At 37.1% G+C, this 23,835-nt stretch overlaps 1 protein-coding gene across 3 annotated transcripts in view; it reads left to right on the top strand.

Moving 5' to 3' along the window:
• The window catches only part of MICU2 (mitochondrial calcium uptake 2), a 39,730-nt gene that overhangs the window by 13,470 nt on the left and 2,425 nt on the right, over positions 1-23,835 (top strand). Inside the window, exons 6-11 of one of the 3 annotated variants that reach the window (XM_058186336.1) lie at positions 517-582; positions 5,691-5,788; positions 15,016-15,187; positions 15,379-15,487; positions 17,312-17,469; positions 18,577-18,683. In XM_058186336.1, the coding sequence (XP_058042319.1) occupies positions 517-582; positions 5,691-5,788; positions 15,016-15,187; positions 15,379-15,487; positions 17,312-17,469; positions 18,577-18,681 (708 nt within the window). In that variant the 3' untranslated portion in view covers positions 18,682-18,683. Of the gene's footprint in view, positions 1-516; positions 583-5,690; positions 5,789-15,015; positions 15,188-15,378; positions 15,488-17,311; positions 17,470-18,576; positions 18,803-23,835 lie in introns of those variants that run through there. The other 2 variants (XM_058186337.1, XM_058186335.1) reach the window with 2 other exon arrangements.

The following is a 23,835-nucleotide window of genomic DNA, read 5'->3' as shown; positions in this document are numbered from 1 at the left end:
CGCTGTCTCCAAAGAATCAGGACCTTCCCAAACAGTGTGGACCAGGGATTAGTTCTCTGGGTTAAAGAGAATAATCAAGGCTGGGAAAAACGCAAACAGGGATTATTCAAACAAAGCTTGAATCTATAATCCTTGGAAATGATGAGTGTAAAGCTAATTTTCGTGGGTTTAAAAAATTAATTTCAGTGAGCGAGCAGGTTTTCTTGTGACCATATTCATTCATGGAAAATCCTGGAATAAAACATTCCTTCCTGCCCCTCTCCTTCCATCAATGTGATAGATAGTTCTATACTTGGGCTTCCTATCACTTTACATTTACTTTGTAATTCATGTATAATTTATACATTCTATGCTTGTTTATGTTCTTATACAAAAGATTTTCTACATAGAGACTTTCATAATAAATAAAGGAGGCCTCAATCTTTGTAACCTCATTAAATATTCTATATATGCTGTGGGAATGTCCTACCCACACACAGAAAAATAAAAGATAATAAATACATCCTTTTGTTTTAGCTTCAGAAAATAATTGGAAAGCAAGATGAGTTTAAAACAGCTTCAGAAGACGACATCCTATCTCAGGTAGGCACCAGTCCAAGGAAGATTCATATGAATTTTCTGATGCATCCATATAACTTTTATTTATTTACTTAGTCTATGTAAATATTAAATAAAGTAATGACTGAAGTTTTTTCCTAAAATACTTTTCTAATCTGAGGAAATTCATAGTTAAAGTGAAGGTTATATAAAAGATAAAAGAGAGATTTATGGATCATCACCACAAAAAAAAAAGACATTATGTTATGATAATGTATATTAAGCATTAATGCCTAGTTCTTTGGTTTTGGTTTTTGGGTGCCTTCAATCATTCTTCACTCTTGATGACTATACATGCTCATGATTTTTGTTAGAACATTTTTCAGAAGTTGTTTGTCATTAGTTGAGGACAAGTTAAGGAGAATCAGTGGAACAGTTTACCATCAGAAGTTGTAGGTACTTCATCACTGGAGGTTTTTAAGAAGAGACTGGACTGTCACTTGTCTGAAATGGTATAGGGCAATGATAGCTAAACTTTTCTGGATCGAGTGCCCAAAGCGTGCATTTTTTGTGTTTTTTTTTTAAATAAAACTTTGTGCAAAATAATTCGACCAGGAGTTAAAAAAAAAGAAAGAGGGGGGGAATCAGTCCGTGATCTCAAAACCGCTGTTTGACACCCCCTAAGGGGGGGGGCGAAGTGGGCAGCGTTGAACCCAGCAGAAAAGTCCAGGCGGGAATCTTTTTCCCCGGCAGCCCCGCCGTCCAAGTTAGGATGGGATACTTGGATGGGAGAAAATGAACATATCCTACCATACTCTAGTCTACATGAGAAGTTGAAAAAACATCCCACAGGAAAGCAGTAACTAATTATATGGACATGGTATTACAGGCTTTGCAGGATGAGAGGCATAATTTCATTCAATGGGTTTAGTAAATTCTTCTAATGCATTCTAGAATTTTCCAGTATAATTCCATTATGTGCTCCCACTGTCTTAGTTTTACAGACACTCCATATACTGTACATGTTTCATTTATTTCTTTTGTTTATTAATGCTGTTTATTAATGTCATAATTGTTACCAGTTGAGCCCATAAATATTGACCTCCACCTTCTATCATGACTTGACCAATGTTGCTTGTGATCATGTTGTCTTTTTTTTTTCTTCAAATGTACTAAATTTGCAGAAATTCCATTTTCCATTACGGAATCTCCTTAGGATAACATTTATTATGTTGTGTATTTTTTTTAAACTTTAAAATCTACATTTAATAAAAGCTTCTATGTTTCAGAAGTGGACTTTTTCCTTAATTTTAAAACATGGTAAAAGAGCTTGGTTTTCTGTTGCAATCAAAACTGGTTACAGGTTTTGTAACGACAAAGCCAGGAGTTCAACACCTTGCAAGCTTCAATGTGTTTCTCCTCCCTGATTTGCAAATTCCAGACATTTCTTTCCACCCCACATCTCTGGGATCTGCATGAGACTTGCAAGTTGCCTAGTTCTTTATGGAGAGTGAAAGAGTCAAGGGGTAAATTGAATGCCATTAAATCTCAGCAAATTTTCAACCACCCATGCCTCCCCAGCTATGAAAAGGTGGCCACATTTATGCTGTAAGCAAAGCTCTTACATCTAGTATCCCTGTTATTTACATTATTAACTTGTCTTTCTTATTTGCTAGATGTTACACTCTACAAAGGTTTGTGACAGTAAGTAAATATTTCTGAGTTCAGCAGTGAATAAAAATTAAGGCTAGAGCAGTGATGGCTAACCTTTTCTGGACCGAGTGCCAAAAGCAAGTGTGCGCGTGAATGTGCGCGTGCGCACCCAAACCACCAAATTCCAATGTGCGTGCGGCCCCCTGCGCATGCGGGTGCACCCACCAGCATGCACCCCGCACTCCACAAATGTGCGTGCAGCTCCTGCACACCCCCTGCACATGCGCACACCCCCACACATGCACCATAAACCCCCGTGCATGCGTGCACGGCCCCCATGCACCCCGCACGCACCCCACGCATGCACAGCAGAGACCTGAAGACCAGCTGGCTGGCAGGAGGCGTGCGTATGCGCAGCAGAGCTGAACCGAGGCGATGGCTCATGTTCCATCAGAGGGGGCCCTGCGTGCCACGTCTGGCATGCATGCCATAGATTCACCATCATGGGGCTAGAGGCTGTAGCTCAGACTTTGTTTGAGAATTGGCTCCCCTGTCCATAAAAAGGACACGGTAAAAAAAAAAAACATTCCAGGAGATCAGAGGAAAGGAAACGGCAACATCTCAGCTGGCCTTTCAGCAAATTTTATAACAAGACAGCCTGCATCATCATAGCAGATGCACCTACAATGTTTCTCTCAAAATTCCAAATATTTTTACCAGTCAAAAGAGTTTGTTTGTTTGTTTGTTTGTTTGTTTGTTTGTTTGTTTATTTATTTATTTATTTATTTATTTATTTATTTCGATTTTTATACCGCCCTTCTCCCGAAGGACTCAGGGCGGTGTACAGCCAAGTAAAATTCAATATATAAACATTAAGAGAAAGTTAAAAAGCATATTATAATGTGGCCCAAATTTTAAAACAAATTTAAATCTTAAAATATAAATAACCCCAGTAAAATTTCAGTCCAGTCCCGCTTGAATAAATAGGTGCGTTTTCAGCTCACGGCGAAAGGTCCGAAGATCAGGCACTTGACGTAAGTTCCCTGTTCTGTTGCAACCTGTTATATTTATTTTATCAATTGCATCATTGCCAGGTCATTGCCAGGTGTAGCATGTTAATACTGAACTTAATATGTATATTTTCTGTTACAAAAGTCAATTATAAAATTATAATTATAATTATAAAATACAGCTATTTTAAGTGACCTAAATGTGGCCCATTTTACTTAGTATAGTGGAAAGTAACATCAGACAAATAAATGCTATCCCTTTTCCCATAAAGTGTGTTGTTACTTGTACAATAAGCATGATACACATCGAACTAATACAACTTGTAGATAATACTAAAATTCAAATAACCACTAGAATTTGAATCCATGAATAGATCTTCTTCTCATCTTTCTTTTTCCACAGAAGAAAAGACACAGAGGTCATGTAGATGTCATAAGGAGGGTACTGTTGAAATCCCTATGGATTCCATGATGCTTAGTGTATTGTTGTGTTCAAAGAAATGCCACTTAGTCTAAGTGATGAAAGAAAATTATAATGTACAAATTCCTCACTTTGCATAGTTTCAATCTTCTGAAAAAAATGAAATAACTGAAATACAGAAATACATTCCTTGATTTCTCTTCAGCATTTTTACTAAGGGGAAAAATCAACAATATGAATTATTTATTTCTCTTGAATAAGAAATAGATGAATTCATGTAGCTATTAGGTTCATATTTTGGCATATCTAACTGCATAGGTAAATTTTGATATATAAATTTAGAACTGTTTATTTTTTTTACATTTTTCTATAGTTTTCCCAGATAGAGATAAATACTTACTGGAATCAGTGCTATTTATAAACTGTAAATATTTACTTGCAAGTATCACAATAAATATTTTAAGAGTATTTTTTTTAAAGCATAGAATCCTGGTGTTCATTTTAAAAAGTTGCATTAATAACTGACAAAATACTTGTTGTAATGTTTCATTTGAAATATTTTTCTTCACTGGTAAGAATAGAAATAATATTTTAAAGTAGCTGTAGTGCTTCCTTGTGTGAATGTTTCTTTTTCAGAATGAGGCTTGACTAACTCCTAATAGAACTCTTTTTGAAATCTGTGTGATCGACGCTAAAAACTAATAATAACTTTTTTCATATACCCATTAGAAATGGGGCTAAACTATTCTGATATTTCTTTTGAAATTGTCTGTGGCAACTGACAATTTCTGACAACATCTCTGACATCAATACAATTGAACGAGTCCAGAAATATTTTACAAGAAGAGTTCTCCATTCCTCTGAAAACAACAAAATACCTTATCCCACCAGACTTGAAATCCTAGGCTTAGAAAACTTGGAACTCCGTCGCCTTCGACAAGACCTAAGTTCAACTCATAGAATCATCTATTGTAATGTCCTTCCTGTTAAAGACTACTTCAGCTTTAATTGCAATAATACAAGAGCAACCAACAAATTTAAACTTAATGTTAACCGCTTTAATCTAGATTGCAGAAAATATGACTTCTGTAACAGAATCATCAGTGCTTGGAATACTTTAGCTGACTCTGTGGTCTCTTCCCATAATCCTAAAAGCTTTAACCAAAAACTTTCTACTATTGACCTTACCCCATTCCTAAGAGGAGCATAAGGGGTGTGCATAAGCGCACAAATGTGCCTACCATTCCTGTCCTATTGTTTTTTCTTTTCTTCTTCCTATATATATATATATATGCTTATACCTCCTAATTTTTTTACTCATATATATGTTTATATACTATATAATCTTTTATATGATGTTGTGACAAAATAAATAAATAAATAAATAAACTGCATACGTGTCCATACAGCAAAAGCCTATATTATAAAAGAGAAAGCAGTTTTTAACACCAAGATAGAATTTGGGAAAGTTGTTATTTGACGTCTGATCAAATTGAGAGTTTTCATATAATAATAAATTGCTTCATTTCTGCGATACTTCATTTAAAGTTCATCCTGGATTTTAATTTGCATTGTTCAGGATAAACAATTAACATCTTTTGCTTCAGTTATTTATGACAGGATTAAAGGTAAAGGTAAAGGTTCCCCTCGCACATATGTGCTAGTCATTCCCGACTCTAGGGGGCAGTGCTCATCTCTGTTTCAAAGCCGAAGAGCCAGCACTGTCCAAAGACGTCTCCGTGGTCATGTGGCTGGCATGACTCAATGCCAAAGGTGCACGGAACACTGTTACCGTCCCACCAAAGATGGTCCCTATTTTTCTACTTGTATTTTTTACGTGCTTTCAAACTGCTAGGTTGGCAGAAGCTGGGACAAATAACGGGAGCTCACCCCATTACGCGGCACTAGGGATTCGAACCGCTGAACTGACGACCTTTCGAGCGACAAGCTCAGCGTCTTAGCCACTGAGCCACTGCGTCCCTATTTTATGACAGGATTACAAAAGTACAAATACATCTGGAGGTATTCCACCAAATGTTAACTCCTGATCTGTTTTTACTTGCTTGCAGGAATCTGAAAGGGAAGGTGCTGATATCAACACCATGTTACTGGTCCACTTTTTTGGAAAGGGAGGAAAAGATAAACTTCAGTATTCGGAATTCCAAAGGTAATGTTAAAAATATTTGAATTGGGCGTACATATTTAAAACAGTTAAACCTGGATAAGGATTATGATCAACAGGCTTATGAAGCCAAAACAGAATATGGGTTTAAATACTCTTTTAAAACTTATTCCAGATTTGTCAGGTGGTTAACCCAGTACTTCTAAAGGCAAAGGGGAACCAAGGATTTACCGGTAATAATTTAAGCTCTCAAAGCATGAACATCTTTGGTAGATGACTTCAAGTCCACATTCCGCTTTTCTGGTTTGCATTGAGATTTTTTGTAAATCAACCAGGATGTCCACACGGGGCAAAAAAACACGACAAACTGGGATGTGTGATGAGGTTGCTTTTAATTAACGTCAACTACAGGTGCTCTTTGATTTAACAACTTAATTTACTTGGTGACCATTCGAAGTTACAATGCCATTGAAAAAGGTGACTAACATATGCCCATCAAAGCATCCCTACATGATCAGAATTCAGGCGCTTGGCAACCAGCATGTGTTTAGTGCGGCATCCTGAGGTCATGTGATCATTATTTGTGACCTACAGGCAAAGATAATGGGGAAGTTGAATTAACAACTTCATGACTCACTCAACAATCAAATCACTTAACAACTATGACAAGGTCATAAAATTGAGTATGGTTCACTTAACAACCACCTAGCTTAGCAAAGGAAATTCTGCTCCTAATTGTGAACGTAAGTCAAGGACTACTTTGTATCATCCTGTTCTGTTCTTTTTTGCAAGATGTAAAAAGTTACTTTGGAATCTCATCCTGATTTTTATAGACTTTTAAAAATATTTGTCATATCTTTTCCTTCAGAAGGATCCCAAATAACTTTCCATATTTGGGACACTTGTGGGAATTGCATTAGATATTATGTCGAGATAGTGTTCCCCTTTGGAATGCTTTAATAGAACTAATTTCTATAGTGCTATTCCCAGAAAATGCCTAGACTAAATTCTTACTTTTAGACATTTAATAAAGCAAGTCATGCTTAACTAATAATAGAGATTCTGACTATCTTCATCTGTCTTTTATATAGATTATTACAATTCTGCATTTTATTCTATCTTTTTAATGTTGTGTTGTGCTTCAGGTCAGGATTGTAATATGATTTGTTTTAAATTAAACATTTCTTACTCAACACTTAATTAAAATGAGCATTAGTTGATCCTGTATTGGGAATAAATTCTTATAATGCTATTTTTTTAAAAAAGAGACTGCTTAAATGCAGACAAAAAGCCCTGTATTCTTGGAAATATAAGACTTGAAGCTATGTGACTTCTACCTTGAAAAATGCTGAAGAAAATAACCTACTTAGTAATATAAATAAATTTAATATCAGTTCTTTTCTTTGAGGAATCTTCTGCAAATGGATCACTCAGCTTGAATCCTATTATGTTTTCCTCAGGACTACTTCACATGCTAATATTCATAATTATTTTCCTAACGGTTATCATCTGCTGAAAAACATAGCTTGAGATATATTTATATCTGTTAGGCAGAAGTACGTGAAATACAGTCATCTAGATATACATTGAGAAAATAAGAATACTTTGGCATCCAAATTTCAGATCAAGAATTATTTGTGAATTATTTGTGAAACAGCACTGAAGTCTTCGTAATTGAAGCACAAAATATGACTGTACAAGGAAATAAAATGTTATTTTGTTTTTCTTAGGCTCCATTAGCACCTTCTTTCTAATTTGGGATCTGAGTGAAAATGATTCTAAGTAAATTTTGAAAATATGGGATACAGTCACTTGTAACTGTCCCAAACCATTGATGTCTACCATACCTATCATCATACAAAAATTCTGATTCTCAGGTACAAGGCTTTAGGTTTTTATTCTGCCTGTCTATTTTCCACACAGCAACGCTGTAAGCTGGGTTGGGCTGAGAAAGAGTGACTGGCCCAAAGCACCCAACATTCCCTCATAACAGTAAAAACAATATCACAATAACATCAGTTTGGGTATATTTTGACCAATGTCAAACCAAGTGAAACCTAGTCCAATTTTATCCCAGATTTACTTACCTTATTGTATGTATGCGAGGATTCTTTTTGTTTAGTCACTGTCTTATTAATAAGCATATTGTTGCCCATATTACACCAATACATGAGATATATTGATAATGCTCACAATTTAAATAGTTTGGCCAAAGCATTGTATAAAAGGATAAAAGGATAAAAGGACAGGTGTATCTTTCCAAAGAACAGTTGAGAGGCTTCATCCATTTGGCTCAGGACTGGCCCTTTTCACTTTAAGATTCCTCTTATGTGTATCCAATGGTATCTTTGGGCCATTGGAACCACTGCAGGCTGGCTCCTTTCTATGTTATAGATGTAAATATTGGAAAGCCAAGACATTGGAAAGAAAACAAGAGATTGGACAACATTTGTCTGAAACGGTATAGGGTTTCCTGCTTGAGCAGGAAGTTGGACTAGAACAGAGGTGTCAAACTCGTGTCATCACAGCATCGTCATGGGTTGTATCGCGATTTTTTTCCCCTTCGCTAAATTGGGCTTGAGCATGGCCAGCGCATGATGCATCCAACCTAAGGGCTAGGAGTTTGACAGCCCTGGACTAGAAAGTCCTTTCCAACTCTGTTATTTTATTGTTGTTGTTATTGTTATCATTTAGATGAGGAATTCTGGGAGTTGAAGTCCTCCAGGCTTAAAGTTGCCAAGGTTGGAGACCCCTGATTTAGATCACAGGTATCAAACTCGCAGCGTCATGCTGCCGTCACGACGATGTTTTTCCCATTTGCAGAGCTGGGGTGGGCATGGCCTGCACATGACACATCCAGCCCATGGGCCACCAGTTTGACACCCCTGATTTAGATGGAATTCATAATACAACTGCTTCTTTCGCAATTAACAGAACATCAATGCTAGTGTAAGAAGTAGCCACGTCCACAACTCACATACAGTATTCATCTGGTTAATCAATATGATCAATCTTCTTTTAAACATGCAGAGCACTTCTTCCATTCATCTCACAAAAAGAAACCTGGTGGTTTTCATCATGTCTGTTCTCTCATTCCTTTATTTTGTTATATTTTTGCTTAGACACAGCAAGCCTAAGAATCTGGAATAGTCAAAAACTTGTAATACAGTTGGTCATAATCAAGTTATTTTCCTAGTGGATATATACTACTATCTAAAATGTTTTACTCTCAGCTAAAACTTAAATAGGAGTTTCTGGAAATGGATGAGAAATTCATTTAGTTCTCATTCCAGTACAAATTTATCTGATTAAAATTTTCCAAATCAAAATTTAGTTATTCTCCGGTATTTGTAAATTTCTGAATGTTGTGCTACAACTTTTGAACAAAGTGCAAAGCTGGATAAATAGACACAAAAAGATGTATATTGCTGAAAGTAGCGAAATGCATTATACATGAGAATTTAATTGCAGAAATATAATATTAGAAAAATATGCATGCAAATCATGCAAACATTGTTTCTAACTTGGATTTTAAAATAATGTAGAACAGTGGAGAGATGACGTTAAGATAGGAAAAAGGAGAAATCCGGATTTGGCCATGCCTAATACCACAAAAACTTGCCCTTCCATGGATTTAGGATATGCTCCAGCTCTGCGAGAAAATAAGTTTTTGATATGTTTAAATTCTAAATGTGTTCATTTCCTTTGCTCCTTTTTCTTAAGGTACAGTGAGGTCTTTAACTGTCTTAAATCCAGAGTGCACCAGTAAAATATTGTTTGCATTTATAGTGTGAAATGGAATGTCTTGGGTAATTAGATAAAATCCTGCATTGATCCAATGAGGCATAACACTGATAATTTTGTGTACCTACTACATTCAACAAATGTAGGTTAAAGATCTTTGCCTACCACACAGATAGAAGCTTGTAATCAAAATTGGACTCCCACATTTTGCTCTTAGAGCTGTTAGGATAAGTATAAGGTTTTATATAGGTAATTTTTCAACACAGGCATTTCTTTTTCATGCACTTGGTATGTGTCTCCTTATCACTGCCCACATATATCCACAATCCATCTGCACTGTGACATGACAGTATAGTTTGTTTTAATGCACAGAAAGGTGAATGAAAGGATCAGTGTCTATTTTTCTTTAAAGCTCTGTGGAGATATCACTTTTCACATTATTTTATTTGTAAGTAACTCAAGCACATCATTTCTGGGGTTCTGTTGTTCAGGAAAAATGTGATTTCTATCTCATAGTTTTTCACATTTCTACCTCACATGGGAGGCTATTGTTGGCTTTTTGATCAAAGTGCCATGATGTTTTTACAACAGATGACTGATGAGCTGTACAGACATAGATCATTGTCAAAGGCAGAGGGGAAAATGATGGTAAATGCTTTTATCATTTTCCAAGTTCTTGTTAAAAAGGCTTTCCATTGATCAGCGGAGTAGCCAGAGAAAGCAGGAGTGATTACATTTGATTAGGCTGCTTTAAAACCTGTCACAGAAGCTTAGATATTGTTAACTATGTAATTTACATTCCTTAAAATGATGTGGATTGGGGGAGGGGGGAAGATTCATTCATAAGGCTTAATGGTGCTTATGTATGCTTAAGAGATTTTGTTTTTTTCAAAATACTGAAGTGAAATGTAGGCTTTATTATTTAGTCTTTCACTTTTCCTGTTGATTTGTTGTTCTTTGCAACACATAATTTAAAGTTAGCATGCAGAAGTGACTTTAAATCATGCTACACAGCAAGCAGATCATTACAGAGACTGTGACTTCTACTTCATGGTGCACTTGATTCGTTTTATTTATTCTCTACCATTAAGAAGGCAATTTGCCTTATATGCATGTTATGAATTTCATGCTGGCAATAAAGCTTTTAAACTAGCATTGGTTTCCCCCCCCAAGCATATGCAAAATTGGAAGGGAAATTGAGAAGGGCTAAATTTGAAGTTTGCAAGAATGCTAGAAATTACCAAGCCTGATAGCTCCCCACTCTCCTGACCCTCTCCATGCCATGAAGCTTTTATAAGTAATAATGACTTGAATTGTACCTTATGAGAGTCACTACATCGTATGAAGCAGACGTGTCATATGGCTGTTTCATGAAGTGCCCAACGCAGTTCACACTGCTGAGTTTTGGACCAGCTGCAGCTTCCAAATGCTATTCAAGGGTTGCCCTATGTAGCCCTTCTTACGTAATCCACCCAAAAAGTAACTGAAGCATTAACTACCATAAGTTGGGTCCCCTGGTCCAGGTGTAATTGGTGCATAAGATGAACCTGTACAAAACCCTTCCTAGTTATAGCTGTCTCCTGTTTTTTTGGATGTGTACAGAAGGATCCCTGAGTTGTGCAACAACTGTGGGGCATGCTACCCCATTTAGAGATAAAGATGGAAGGTCACTCAAGCCAGAATATCCGCAATCACTTAGTCTTTCCAGGGTTGAGCTGAAGCCTCAATTACCATCATGTTGGCATCATTGTGGTTAAAAATGGATGACCATGCCTCTGCAATGTTCCAGCTCCCTTTATCCACATTTGCCTTTGTTTTCTTTAACATCAAGGACTCCACAGGGTGCCTAAGTTAGTTTCTATCCCCAAATTGCTAATGAAATCTGATTGAAATGAACCTAGAAAATCAGTTTTCTCAGGAAACTAGTGGATAAAGGAAGCAAAAGATGCAGTCACTCTTGTTTTGTTTTCTATGTGAAGAGAGCCAAAGGTATATAGAAACTGTCCACCTAGAACGACCTAATCAAACTGCTGCCACAGTTGGCTTACCTTGCAAGAAGCCACAGGAATGTTTTGTTCTCTCCAGGGAGCATCTGGAATTTGTCAAATATTCATTTGGCTTTTTAAAAGGAAGAGAGGCAAAGAATGGCTACTAGCAACTGTAGGATGTGTCTAAAATGCCATAAGAAAAATAAAAGGAGCTGAAATGACTTAAGGTCTATAAAAAAGAAGTGCAACAAATAATGCTATAGATGAAGAAAATGGCAGGTGTCAAGTAGGAGTTGGTTGGGTTGCAGCACAAAATATTTTGGAAAGGCCTATAAGTCAAGATGTAAGAAGAGTTGATTATGCTTTACAGTGATAATGCTTAATATTGTGGAGTTCTTGGTGCTTTTTGAGCTTAGTAAGTTGCAGGCATTGCCCAATGCCCAACAGCAAGAACACCAAGAACTCCACAATTGAATCCTGAGCTGCTTAAATTGGTGTTTAAAAGTTTGTGAACTGAGCTAAATTCACACAAATTGTGTGATATGTTCTTCACACAAGTCCTAAAACTGGATAAACTGGTGTTTAAAAGTTTGTGAACTCTTCAATTTTCAATATTCCTGCATAAATACAAGCTAAATTGTTATATGTTCTTCACACAAGTCCTAAAACTAGATAAAGACAACCTAATTAAACAAAACAGCTAATTGTATTTTTATATACAAAGTCAACTTATTGCCCCCAACAATTTGGATCCTCATTTTACCTACCTTATAAAGGATGGAAGGCTGAGTCAACCTTGGGCCTGGTGGGACTTGAACTTGCAGTAATTGCAAGCAGCTGTGTTAATAACAGACTGTCTTAGCAGTCTGAGCCACCAGAGGCCCATATTCTCTTCTATGGGAATGTTTGATACCGTGAAGATGTCCTACCTACACATTCCTCATTTATTAGGTGCCGCAGTGTTTTTCAATTAATGTTTTTGCACTGAACTCATACATAATTTGAAAATGTTAACAATTATACTTTTCTGAATTTATGTTCTCCTGTTTTTCAAATAAATATTACTAAAAAGGGCAAGTTCATGTATAGCTTGTGAACATTACATGCAAAGGCAGTCTGGCAGTTTTTATTATCCTGTACCATCTACCAGATGGTAATATTTCAAAAAAAGGGTGCCCAGGATGAGATGGATCTTTAAGAATGTCTTGAACTTTCTTAAGGCAGTGGGAGCTATAAAGCACTTCCACGGAGGGGAGAGGGCAACCAGTGATCCTCTGGGCAATGACGTTAACCCTCTGGAGCGCTCTCCTATCTGCCACTGTGCAATCGGCAAACCATACACAGATGCAGTAAGTTAAAATACTCTCTATGGTGCAGCGGTAGAAGGTCACCAGCAGTTTTTCGTTCAGTTGTTGTTTCCTGATAAGTCTCAGGTATTATAATCTCTGCTGGGCCCTTTTGACTAGGGCTGCAATGTGAGCGCCCCAGGTCAGGCCCACTTTTATGACTAACACCCAGAAACTTAAAAATGGCCACTTGCTCCACTTGGTCTCCATTGATAAGCAAGCACTAGATGTATGATCTATTCCTTCTATCTATTCCTATTTGTTTAAGATGGTGGTTATAGAAATTGAATAAATAAATAAATTCCCACTCTGCAAGTATAGTTCATAAATTGATACAAAAATAAATAAAAATTGATATGCATGCCTAGATCTCTCTCTTTATGAATTTAGATACAAATGATTTTTCTCTGATGGCCATTCTATAACCAAATTTTGATTTGTATTTCATTGATACTCATAATACATTTGTTAGCAAAATTTTGAATATGAGTAACATTAGGTTGTTTGAACAAGAGTATTCTAGAGTAAACAATTTCTCATTTCTCTTACTTACATCTCTTAAAAGTTTGTTTGTCTCTTTTTAAACAGATTTTAATTAAAGTATATGTGCACATTATCTACTTTCATGTTTAAGTCTGCTTTCTCATTCAGGCAACTTTTAAAAATTGCAGATTAGCAACATTTTTTCAGCCTAGTTACTCATGAACATAGATGAATTTAGAGGGCACTCTAGTGGTAGGCTTGCTCAAGCACAATATTTTTGTTATTCATGGCATTTATTAATTTCTTCCAGCTGTGTATTTAAGATTGCAATCTTTTAAAACCTAGTAATTTCTTTTACTCAATTTGTGTTAATCAACAGCTCACAGAACTCTGCCCTCGGCATAATTTCTGTTATTCTGCAATAGAATTTTTTTATTTTTTTTTTAGAATTTTTTTTTTATTGGCCAAGTGTGATTGGACACACAAGGAATTTGTCTTGGTGCATATGCTCTCAGTGTACATAAAAAAAAAGATACGTTCATCAAGGTACAACATTTACAACACAATTGATGGTAAATATATCAATATAAATCATAAGGATTGCCAGCAACAAGTTATAGTCATACAGTCATAAATGGAAAGAGATTGGTGATGGGAACTATGAGAAGATTAATAGTAGTGCAGATTCAGTAAATAGTTTGACAGTGTTGATGGAATTATTTGTTTAGCAGAGTGATGGCCTTTGGGAAAAAACTGTTCTTGTGTCTAGTTGTTCTATAGCGTCGTTTTGAGGGTAGGAGTTGAAACAGTTTATGTCCTGGATGCGAGGAGTCTGTAAATATTTTCACGGCCCTCTTCTTGATTCGTGCAGTATACAGGTCCTCAATGGAAGGCAGGTTGGTAGCAATTATTTTTTCTGCAGTTCTAATTATCCTCTGAAGTCTGTGTTTTTCTTGTTGGATTGCTGTTAGGAGATGGAAGCTAAGAGTTTGTATGTTGCATTCTCCTACAACAGTGACTCTAAGAGGATACTCCTTATTTACACAGTGCCATCAGTTGATACGAGTGAAGTATTATTTGGTTAAAATGTGGCATGAAAATAATTGTCTTGACAAAAGGATAACTGTGCTGGTTCAGTTCAAGGAAATCTTAATCTAACATTTAGTTTTGGCAAGCAAAATGCTTCTGGGATGCTTTTAAGCAGGAAGTGAAGACTTCGCCGTCTCATACCGTTTCTCCCCTAAAGTTGACATATTGCTCCCATCCCAGAGATAACATTTATTCCCAAGCCTGCTTTCCATGAATTTATCTAATTCTCTTTTAAAGCTATCCACATTAGTGGTCATCATCATGTCTTATGGTAATTAATTCTACAACTCTATTTTTCACAAAAGTATTTGTGAAAAATACTTTTGGTCAGTTCCAAGTTTCTTTTGTTCAGCTTTATTGGACGATCCCAAGTCAGACTGATTCAAGAGGGTGAGATAAAGTCTCCTTTACTTTGTAAAGTATATATATATATATATGGTATATATGATTTTATATTTACTGGTAGTACTTCAATCATGTCTGCTTCAATCACCTTTTACCATAGTAAAGAGCTCCAGACATTTTAGTTTTTTATCATAGAGAAGGCTCTCAAGAACTTGATGTTTGGTTGCCCCTTTCTGCATTTAACTAAGCTGTCGTATTATTCGTTTATTTATTTTAGATTTATGCAGGATTTACAAGCAGAAGTACAAGAAATGGAATTTAATCAGTTTTCCAAAGGTCTAACCTTCATGAGAAAGGAAGATTTTGTAGAGTGGTTGCTGTATTTCACTGATGAAGAAAATAATGAAATTTATTGGCAAAATGTGAAAGAGAGAATCCAAGCAGGAGAGGTTGGTATAAGTTGCCTCATCTTGAATTAAGCATCTATAATATAACTGAAGAGCTTTCTAAAGTACAACAAAATATAATCAAGTTGTTTTGTTTGTTTATATATAGTTACATAGTGATTTGACAAATCCCTTATGAATACACCTGGATTTTGCTGTCTTGACTAAATATCTCGCCCGTTTTGGTATTCCAGAGTATCAGTATGGATGAATTTAAGACTTTCTGCCAATTTACAAACCGTTTAGAAGATTTCTCAATTGCCCTGAAAATGTTTACTGTAGCCAGCCGTCCTGTTAAACGGGGTAAGAAGTGCACCATTTCATCGTTCTTCATAAAATCAAAATGAAAAGATAATGTGTATGGATTCTGAAAATGTCCCCATTATGTCAATTTTGCTTTATAAAGTTATTTTGAACTTTATGCATTATATGTCAGTCCCTCACTATGTATTATGACAGCTACGAGATGACAAATCACCATTTCTTAGCACGCACAAAGGAAAATAGTGGAAATTGTTCCTAAATGGAAAAATAAATGATTTCCAGTCCATATTGCTACCTGACTTTTAACTGGAATCTCAGTAGGTGGCATTACCACCTCAGCTTTGTCTGGGCTCAGAAGATAAACAACATCAGATCTATGAGATTCTGGAAGGAAGAGGAAAACAAAACCGTTTTCTGCATTGCTGCCAAGAAAAATATATGGATGTTTTCTATGAGGTCACCAAGAGTTTGGGAGGTTTTTTAAAAAAATTATTAGAAGATGCCTCCTTTGGTTTTTTTTTTTTTAAAGATGAGCTGTAGTAAAATATATTTAGAAGTTTCTTTAACAAATACAGTACCATGTGCTTTGCTGCTATGCTAGAATAATAGTAGAACTGAGGTTTGCAGATCAGTTTCAGTCCAAATCATCCATTCAATTTAGACTGTCGGTCCAATTCGGCAGTTTGAGTTGATTTAGAAAATTGAACCAGTGGATGTTTTCTCAATTAATTAGTGAAAAATAGCTCTTGAGCTCAAGGCTCTTCCAAACTGTTGTTCCAATTTGGAAAACAGAATAAATAACATTACCTTTAAAACAAATCTTGCAATCAAAGCTTTCCCAAAACTCCGTTTAGAATCTTTATTTGACTCCTCCTAAAAAAAGGAATTTAAAAAAAAGAACTTTTAAGAGCTCACACACTTTTTACTGTATAAAACAAATATTTATACAGTGTGCCTAGTTGTATATGGGTTTTCTCTTATCAAACACTAAATATATTTCTTCTGTTTTAAAAATCTCTTTAAAAAAGAAGTGACAAACTGGAATGTATATATGAAGTATAATATGTGAAATAGCATTTATAAACCTTACTACAAAGCTGAACCTTTAACAAGTAAACATGGGATCAATTTGCTGCTGCCATTTATGTAAATAAGAAATTATAAGACAATGGAATTTAAAAATGAACAACATCTTTGGTTTGCTTTATAGTAATGCTCTTTTTCCTCTCCTCATCTGTTGTTAATCCATTGCTAGTACAGAATTGTTATATCCTTTTAAAAATGCATAAAACCCCCCATTTGATATGGGTTTGATTTTTTAAAATTACATTGCATTTTGGTTGTTATCTTCCTTCCCAGCCTTCTATATATTGTCATAAAGCATGATTGTAAGGAGTGACTTTCTATTACAGTTAGTGTAGGCCCTTACAAGGCAAAGGCAGAAAAAAGCAAACTCAAGAAAATTTTAATTATAGATTGATTTCATAAATCTTTTAAAATACATATACTCAGGGGAAAAACCCATTTCCTTCAGAAATGTAAAAGGAGTTACAATATTCCAGGTAATTCATTTTTATTTTTTATTTTTTGGTTTACTTGGCAAATTTCTGTGCTCAAAAAGAAGATTCAGGTAAAAAGCTAGCTTTTTTCCATAAAGCAACTGGTTCCATTTCTGTGAAAATAGAAATAATTTTTCTTCAATAAATCCAGTGCTACATAGCTGTTTAAGCATGGCCATGGACACTCATTTTCTGATCACACTATTAATTACACGAGTGTAAAGTTCTCAGATTCCTTTATTCTTTAGAATTATAAATCTAGTTATTATTTTTAATAGAAACATGAAATATCTTTGCTTGTTAGCGGAGTTCAAGAGAGCTGTAAAAGTGGCTACAGGGCAGGAGCTCTCAGATAATGTTTTGGACACCATCTTCAAGATCTTTGATTTAGATGGGGATAATTGCCTCAGCCACGCAGAGTTCCTTGGAGTTCTCAAAAACAGGATGCATCGTGGATTAAGGGTAATTCTTCTCTCAAATGTTCAGTAGAAATGTCTAATTGCCTCACTGTTTTAATAAAGTAAGGAGAGCTTATACACAGAGAGCTCATATGACCTAGTAGGGTTTTAAAAAATTTATCAGCTTTATAAATATGCATTTATAAAATAAAATTTATCATATTAAAACAAGCAGTTTATAATAGAAGGTTAGTTGGTATATAAATTGCTTAATGCAGCTGATACCAAAGCTTCTTTCTAATGGTGGTAATGAGTATAAGACTAAAAGGAGAATAATAATCATGTACTCAAAGCATTTTTAAATGATGGCTTATGCCAAATACATGCCCTAGGACAGTGATGGTGAATCTTTTTGGCATCGAGTGCCCAAACCGGACTCTGTGTGTGTGTGTGTATGCATGGTGCGCACACTGGCCAACGAGTCTTCAGGTTTCCGGTCCTCCGGCGTGTGCAAAGAGCAGCTGGCTGGTCCGCATGCGTGTGCTGTAAACCAGAAAAGCAGCTGGTGACAGCACGCATGCCCACAGCACACGTGCCATAGGTTTGCCATCACGGTCCTAGGATGATGGGGAAGAAAGACAAAAATAAACAAATTCAAGTTTTAGCTCTTACTACAAAATAATTAAATGGCTAAATAGAAGAAGCAAGTAATGGATAGTGCTAGCCTGCCCAACAAAGGAGGGCAGGCTGGCCTTGATGTATTTGTATGTCATAGCTAATCATAAAACAGCTAAACTGCAGGAGTGTCTTTCTAGAACTCCCTCCTGTCATGATTTATAGATCATCCCTAATCATAAAGTAGGATTCATTCGTCCAGCAGCTTCCAACCACACAAAAAAAATACTTATGGTTGTGATTGGTTCATTTATAAATGATTATAAAGTCCCTCGGGAGATAGGGCGGTATAAAAATGTGATTAAATAAATAAAATAAAAAATAAAAAATTAACCAGAACAAAAGTAATGTGTCCTACAATCAGGTAAATGTGTTTGGACCAGTAGGAATGGTTTAACAGACGGATGGATCTGACTAGCTGACTTTATCCAATGTAGCCAGCCTTAAAAAATTATAACTTAAATATAGATTGGTAACTGTTTCCTTTTTTAAACAGGTGCCTCAGCAACAAGGAGTCCAAGGTTACTGGAAATGTGTGAAACGAGAAACCATTAAAGGAGCAAAAGAAGTTTGGAAGCAAACTGGGAAGAGTCCTTTTTAAATGTATTTGTAAGATCATTTGTCAGCTTTCTGATTTTGCTTTGTTTTTCATGTATTTGTTTACAGATTAGCTATACTAGACGAAGTGCAATCATTTAAGACCATTAAATATCAGACACTTCCATTATTTGATTTTGATAGGGTTGGGCATGAAAAAGAAAATGTGTTTTGTGTTTCGGAATCATTCAGGGGTGCTGCAATTTGATAGAACTGAAACCCCCAAAGCACTTTTGGTTATTCTGCATTTTAACTGAAACAAAATTGGGAGGAGCTTTCTTAGCTTGGCCCTCTTCCCCTCCTCTAGCAAATGGCCCATCTGTTGCTCTTCCCAGCCCTTCCTGTTCCTTGCCCCTAGCTGCTGATGTCCTTGGCTTCAATCATGACCAGCCCAAATCAGTACCAAACCTACCTTCCTAGTGTTTCAGCACACAAAGCTTTCGATAAGGAGGCAAACTATTTTCCAAATAGTTTCTGAGGTGGGTGTCCACCTATTTTCCAAAGCACCAGAAGGCAAGACAAGAAGCAGTGGATGAAAACTAATCAAGGAGACAAGCAACCTGGAAATAAGGAGAAATTCCCTAACTGTGGGAACAATCAACCAGTGGAACAACTTGCCTGCAGAAGTTGTGAGTGCCTCATTTCTGGAGGCTTTCAAGAAGAGACTGGACAGCCATTTATCTGAAATGGAATAGACTCTTCTGCTTGAGCAGGGGTTTGAACTAGATGACCTCCAAGGTCCCTTCCAATTGTATGATTTATGTGTTGTGTCTCGCCCGCTTTCACCGCAGCCGGGGCCTTCTTATCTGCTTCCGAACGCTGAGGAATGTCCTAGTATGCCTCCCGGCCCCAGCCCTGGCTCCATGCTCAGACAGGCTGAGGAGGAAGAAGTACCTCCAGCCCCCAGCTCTGGCTCCATGCCCAGGCAAATGGAGCAACTAGACCCCTCCCCCTCCCCCACAGCATGTGAACCTGAGGAAGGTCAATTACCAACAGCTGCAGACTGGAGTGACCCTCGCTTCAGAAGAATTGATAGGCGGCGGCGACAGAAGGAAGGGAGGGGCAGGCCTGGATAAGTGCTGAGTCATGGAGCCACACCCCATGGCCTATATAAAAGATCTGCTTTCTGGCATTCTCTGAGTCAGGCAAAGTCTAACATATCTTGCTGAAGTCACTTTCTGGTCTCCTGCCTGCCTTGAGAACTTTGCTAGGACTTTGGCAGAGCTGCAGAGGCACGCCTGATTCAGATTTCCCGTCAGCGGAGGAGTGGGACACGACATTATGTTTCTTTCCTCCCTTCCCCTTTGCCACTACCATTTCCAGCGTGCGTGGCTTCAAATGCAGCATATGCAATTGATCCATTCACTTTTTAGTACCTTCCTTTCCTTGCTTCCTTTGCCTGCAACCTTATTGGCCTTTTCCTGCTCTCTCTCTCTCTCTCTCTCTCTCTCTCTCGCTCTCTCCTCAAAGCATATCTCTCTTAAATATGCTAGTTTTGATCCTGTGGCAGACCACTTGAAACTAGTCCTTCCATGCATAGAACACTTTGAACACCCCCACAGCAATAGAATTTGCTTTAGGCTTACTTTAGATGGTACTCAAGTTCTCACAGATGGATAGTTTTCCAGCCTATCTGGAATGTAATACAGATAGTCCTCAATTTACAACCATAATTGAGCCCAAAGTTTCCATTGCTAAGTAAAACAGTTGTTAAGTGAATCATGCCCCATTTTACAACTTTTTTGCCGCAGTCATTAAATGAATCACTGGAGTTGTTAAGTGAATTGTGCGGTTCTTAAATGAATCTGGTTTCCCGCATTGACTTGGCTTGTCAGAAGCCAGCTGGGAAGATTACAAATGCTAGTTGCCAAGTGCCCAAATTTTGATCGTGAAGATGCTACAATGGTCGTAAGTGTGAAAACAGGTCATAAGTCACTTTTTCCAGTGCCGTTGTAACTTTGAATACTTGCTAAACAAATGGTTGTAAACAGAAGTGAGTTTCAAATCCCGGTGCTACCGGTTCGTTATTGGTCATGTGCAAGTGCACAGCACTTCTGCGCATGCACAGAGCGTTTTTGATGATGTCTGGGCGGGTGGGCAGAGCCTCCCACTGCTGCCACTACCGGTTCGCCCAAACCGGGAGCAACCCACCACTGGTTGTAAATCAGGAAATATCTTCTAAAGGCAAGTTTCATAGCACACATGGGAACATCCCCATTTTTAAGAATTAAAGGGAAGAAAAGTATGAAAAAGATAGCAATGCAATGCAATGCGATGGAATTTTTAGAAGTTTTTGAGCTTTAAATATCCAATATAAATTCTAGGTAAGAAATTAGTCAGCAAAAGGTATTCTTAGAGCACAGTACCTTATAGACATTTGAAAATATTTTTGTATTTGGAAACCAGTTTTTATTACGTTCTTCATGTATTTGCACAGGGGTTTGCATCTTTCACTGTAAACTGGAAATACCAAAATGTTTACATAAGCTGGAAGATTGTAAATTGCACAAGTGTACAAAGATTAGAAGCTAAACACAGTGAAGTCATTAAAGAAAATGAATGTTAGCATTATATAGGTATTGTATATTGATTTGCTTACTGTCAAGTTCCATCAGATTCATTGTTTAAATTCCTGACAACTCTCTGTAATAATTGCTTGACTTGAGCTATGACTGAATATTAATAGCATATTATACTTCCAGTGTCGTATATAGGTTAAATGTTGGACTAGGACCAAGGAAGCCCTCATTCACAGTTTTAAAGTTTATTGGGCAACTTTGGGCCAATCACTTGTACTCAAGCCAGCCATTTTCATAGGAGAGTTGCAATATTGTTAAAACGACAGAAGATTCATCTCTTCACCTCGCAGAGCAAAGAGAGGAACATACATGTTGAAGGGACTGTTTTTCACTCCAGTAACTTTCCTGAGGCTGGTCATGAAAAATTCATTTTTTAAAAGCATGCATCTACATTAGTTATGTTTTCTGCCTGACCGCCACAGAATAAAGTTTAGTTTTCAAACATGGCTGCCTTTAGAGTTCAAATTAATCTGTTTTAAATGAGCAAGGAGTGATTTATAGCTGTTTCTTTTTGCTACTGCAGTAACTAGCCCAAATATTGTAGCCCTAATTCTTTTACATTTCTCCATGCAAATCACCTCTAATGAGATTCTCCCCACAAATACTGTGATTAAAAACATAACTAGAAATTGCATGGCTAAATGTCTATGAAGATTATCAATCATTCAGCCCATAGTTGTCGCAAAAATATCCCTAGACATTCTTCACCAGAAATACTTAGGTCTCTAGATAATTGGTCCTGTAACATCTAATCATTCTTCTGTATTTGGATCTTAGCAAGTCCACTGGGGTCATTCAAACAATGGCCTATATTCAAACAGTTAAATATTTTGGTTATGGGAACCCTGAAGAGTAAACAGTTCAGTAAATTGAATGCATTAAAGTTAAATCCTAAGATATTTGTTCCTGGCTGGTGAATGTCTTAAATGTCAATCCTAAAAAAATTGGAAAATATTAAAGTGGACGGGCAGTTGAAATGGATGCAAAGAACATTCTTGGATTCGATATATTAAGATGCATCAAAATTCACAATAATGATAGTCTATGATACCAAAACTGCTGAATTGCACCTAGTGGGACTTATTTTTAAGTAAACACATGGGATTATATCGAACATATTGACACCAATTATAGCATCATAATACTTCAGTAGAGTTTGCTGATTCTGTAATATGTTAGTTCTTTTGAAGCCAATGAACTGTACTGAAACTGAAGGAAACATAACTGTACAATTACTGTGTGCTACTCTGGATAAATAATCCTTTGCATATTCGTTAGCTGGTGCTACGATCCCATTTTGTTCTACAGCAAGAAACGTTGTTAGAATACCAACAATATTTATAATTAAGATAACACACATCCCATTGCTATGCATTCTCCAAACTATTGTCATCTAATTGTATTCGTTTTGCACTATCTAGAATCTGAGGTCAGTATAATTTGACTGTTGCTTCGGCTACTTTTAAATATTGATGTTGATTCATTTCCTGATTTTTTTTTACTTCCTTAAAAAAAAGCACTTTATATCTGATTGTGATTTATTCAGCTGATCATAAAAAATATTGGGGAACAGTTATTTGTTAAATATTATTGCCTAGTCATTGTCACAGAGAAAAAGCAGATCCAAAATATAGCACTTAACATTTAAATAAGTGTAGTCCATTTCTATGTCTTACTACAGTATAATAGCACTAGCTAAACGTAACATTGGGGAGAAATGATGATTGCAATGATGGTGATGATAAATTGGCCATATCGGAGAATGCTGTACTATCTATAAGGAATTAAATTAGTAAGGCAGGAGCAGCAATTTGAGGCCCAAGAGAACCATTCTGTCACATAGACCAGGTGCCTCCAAGATCATGAAAAGAATGATCATATTTTAAAAGCTTAGGATTTATAGGATTGGGGCATAGGCCTATATATCATTGTTCTAAGAGATTTAGTAACAGAACCTGTGTCATGGTCAGATCATTTTCTCCTTCGTCTGGACTTTCGGACCGCCACCCACCACCGCAGGGAGATGGAACCAAGGCGCCTGATGGACCCTGAGCGGTTCCTGATGGAGCTTGGGCCGTTTCCTGAGGATCTGGCCCACGGCACGGCTGAAGAACTAGTCGTGGCCTGGGAGCAGGCCACGGCTGGGGCTTTGGACTGTGTCGCGCCTTTGTGGCCTCTGACCCGGCGTAGGTCTCAACCGGCCCCTTAGTTCACCGAGGGGCTGAGGGAGATGAAACGTCTGCGAAGACGCCTAGAGAGTGCCTGGAGGTCCAGCCGTTCCGAAGCTGACCGGACACTAGTTAGGTCTTATTCTAAGACCTACCTAGTGGCAATGAGGGAGGCGAGGCGTTCTTAAGTTTCCACCCTCATTGCGTTGAAAGATAACCGCCTGGCCGCCCTGTTTCGGGTGACCCGCTCCCTCCTTCTTCAGGAGGTGCGGGATGACCCCTTACAGGGACGTGCCGAGGAGTTTAGTGGTTATCTATACGATAAAATCGTTCAGCTCCGGGATGGTTTGGACCAAAATTGGAATGATCGAGGTGAGAGGGCGGAGATGCGTCTTGTTGAGATTGTTTGGG

Source organism: Ahaetulla prasina, chromosome 5 (genome assembly GCF_028640845.1).
Source record: "Ahaetulla prasina isolate Xishuangbanna chromosome 5, ASM2864084v1, whole genome shotgun sequence".
Lineage (NCBI taxonomy): Eukaryota > Metazoa > Chordata > Lepidosauria > Squamata > Colubridae > Ahaetulla > Ahaetulla prasina.
This window is presented reverse-complemented; position numbering and strand designations above follow the sequence as displayed.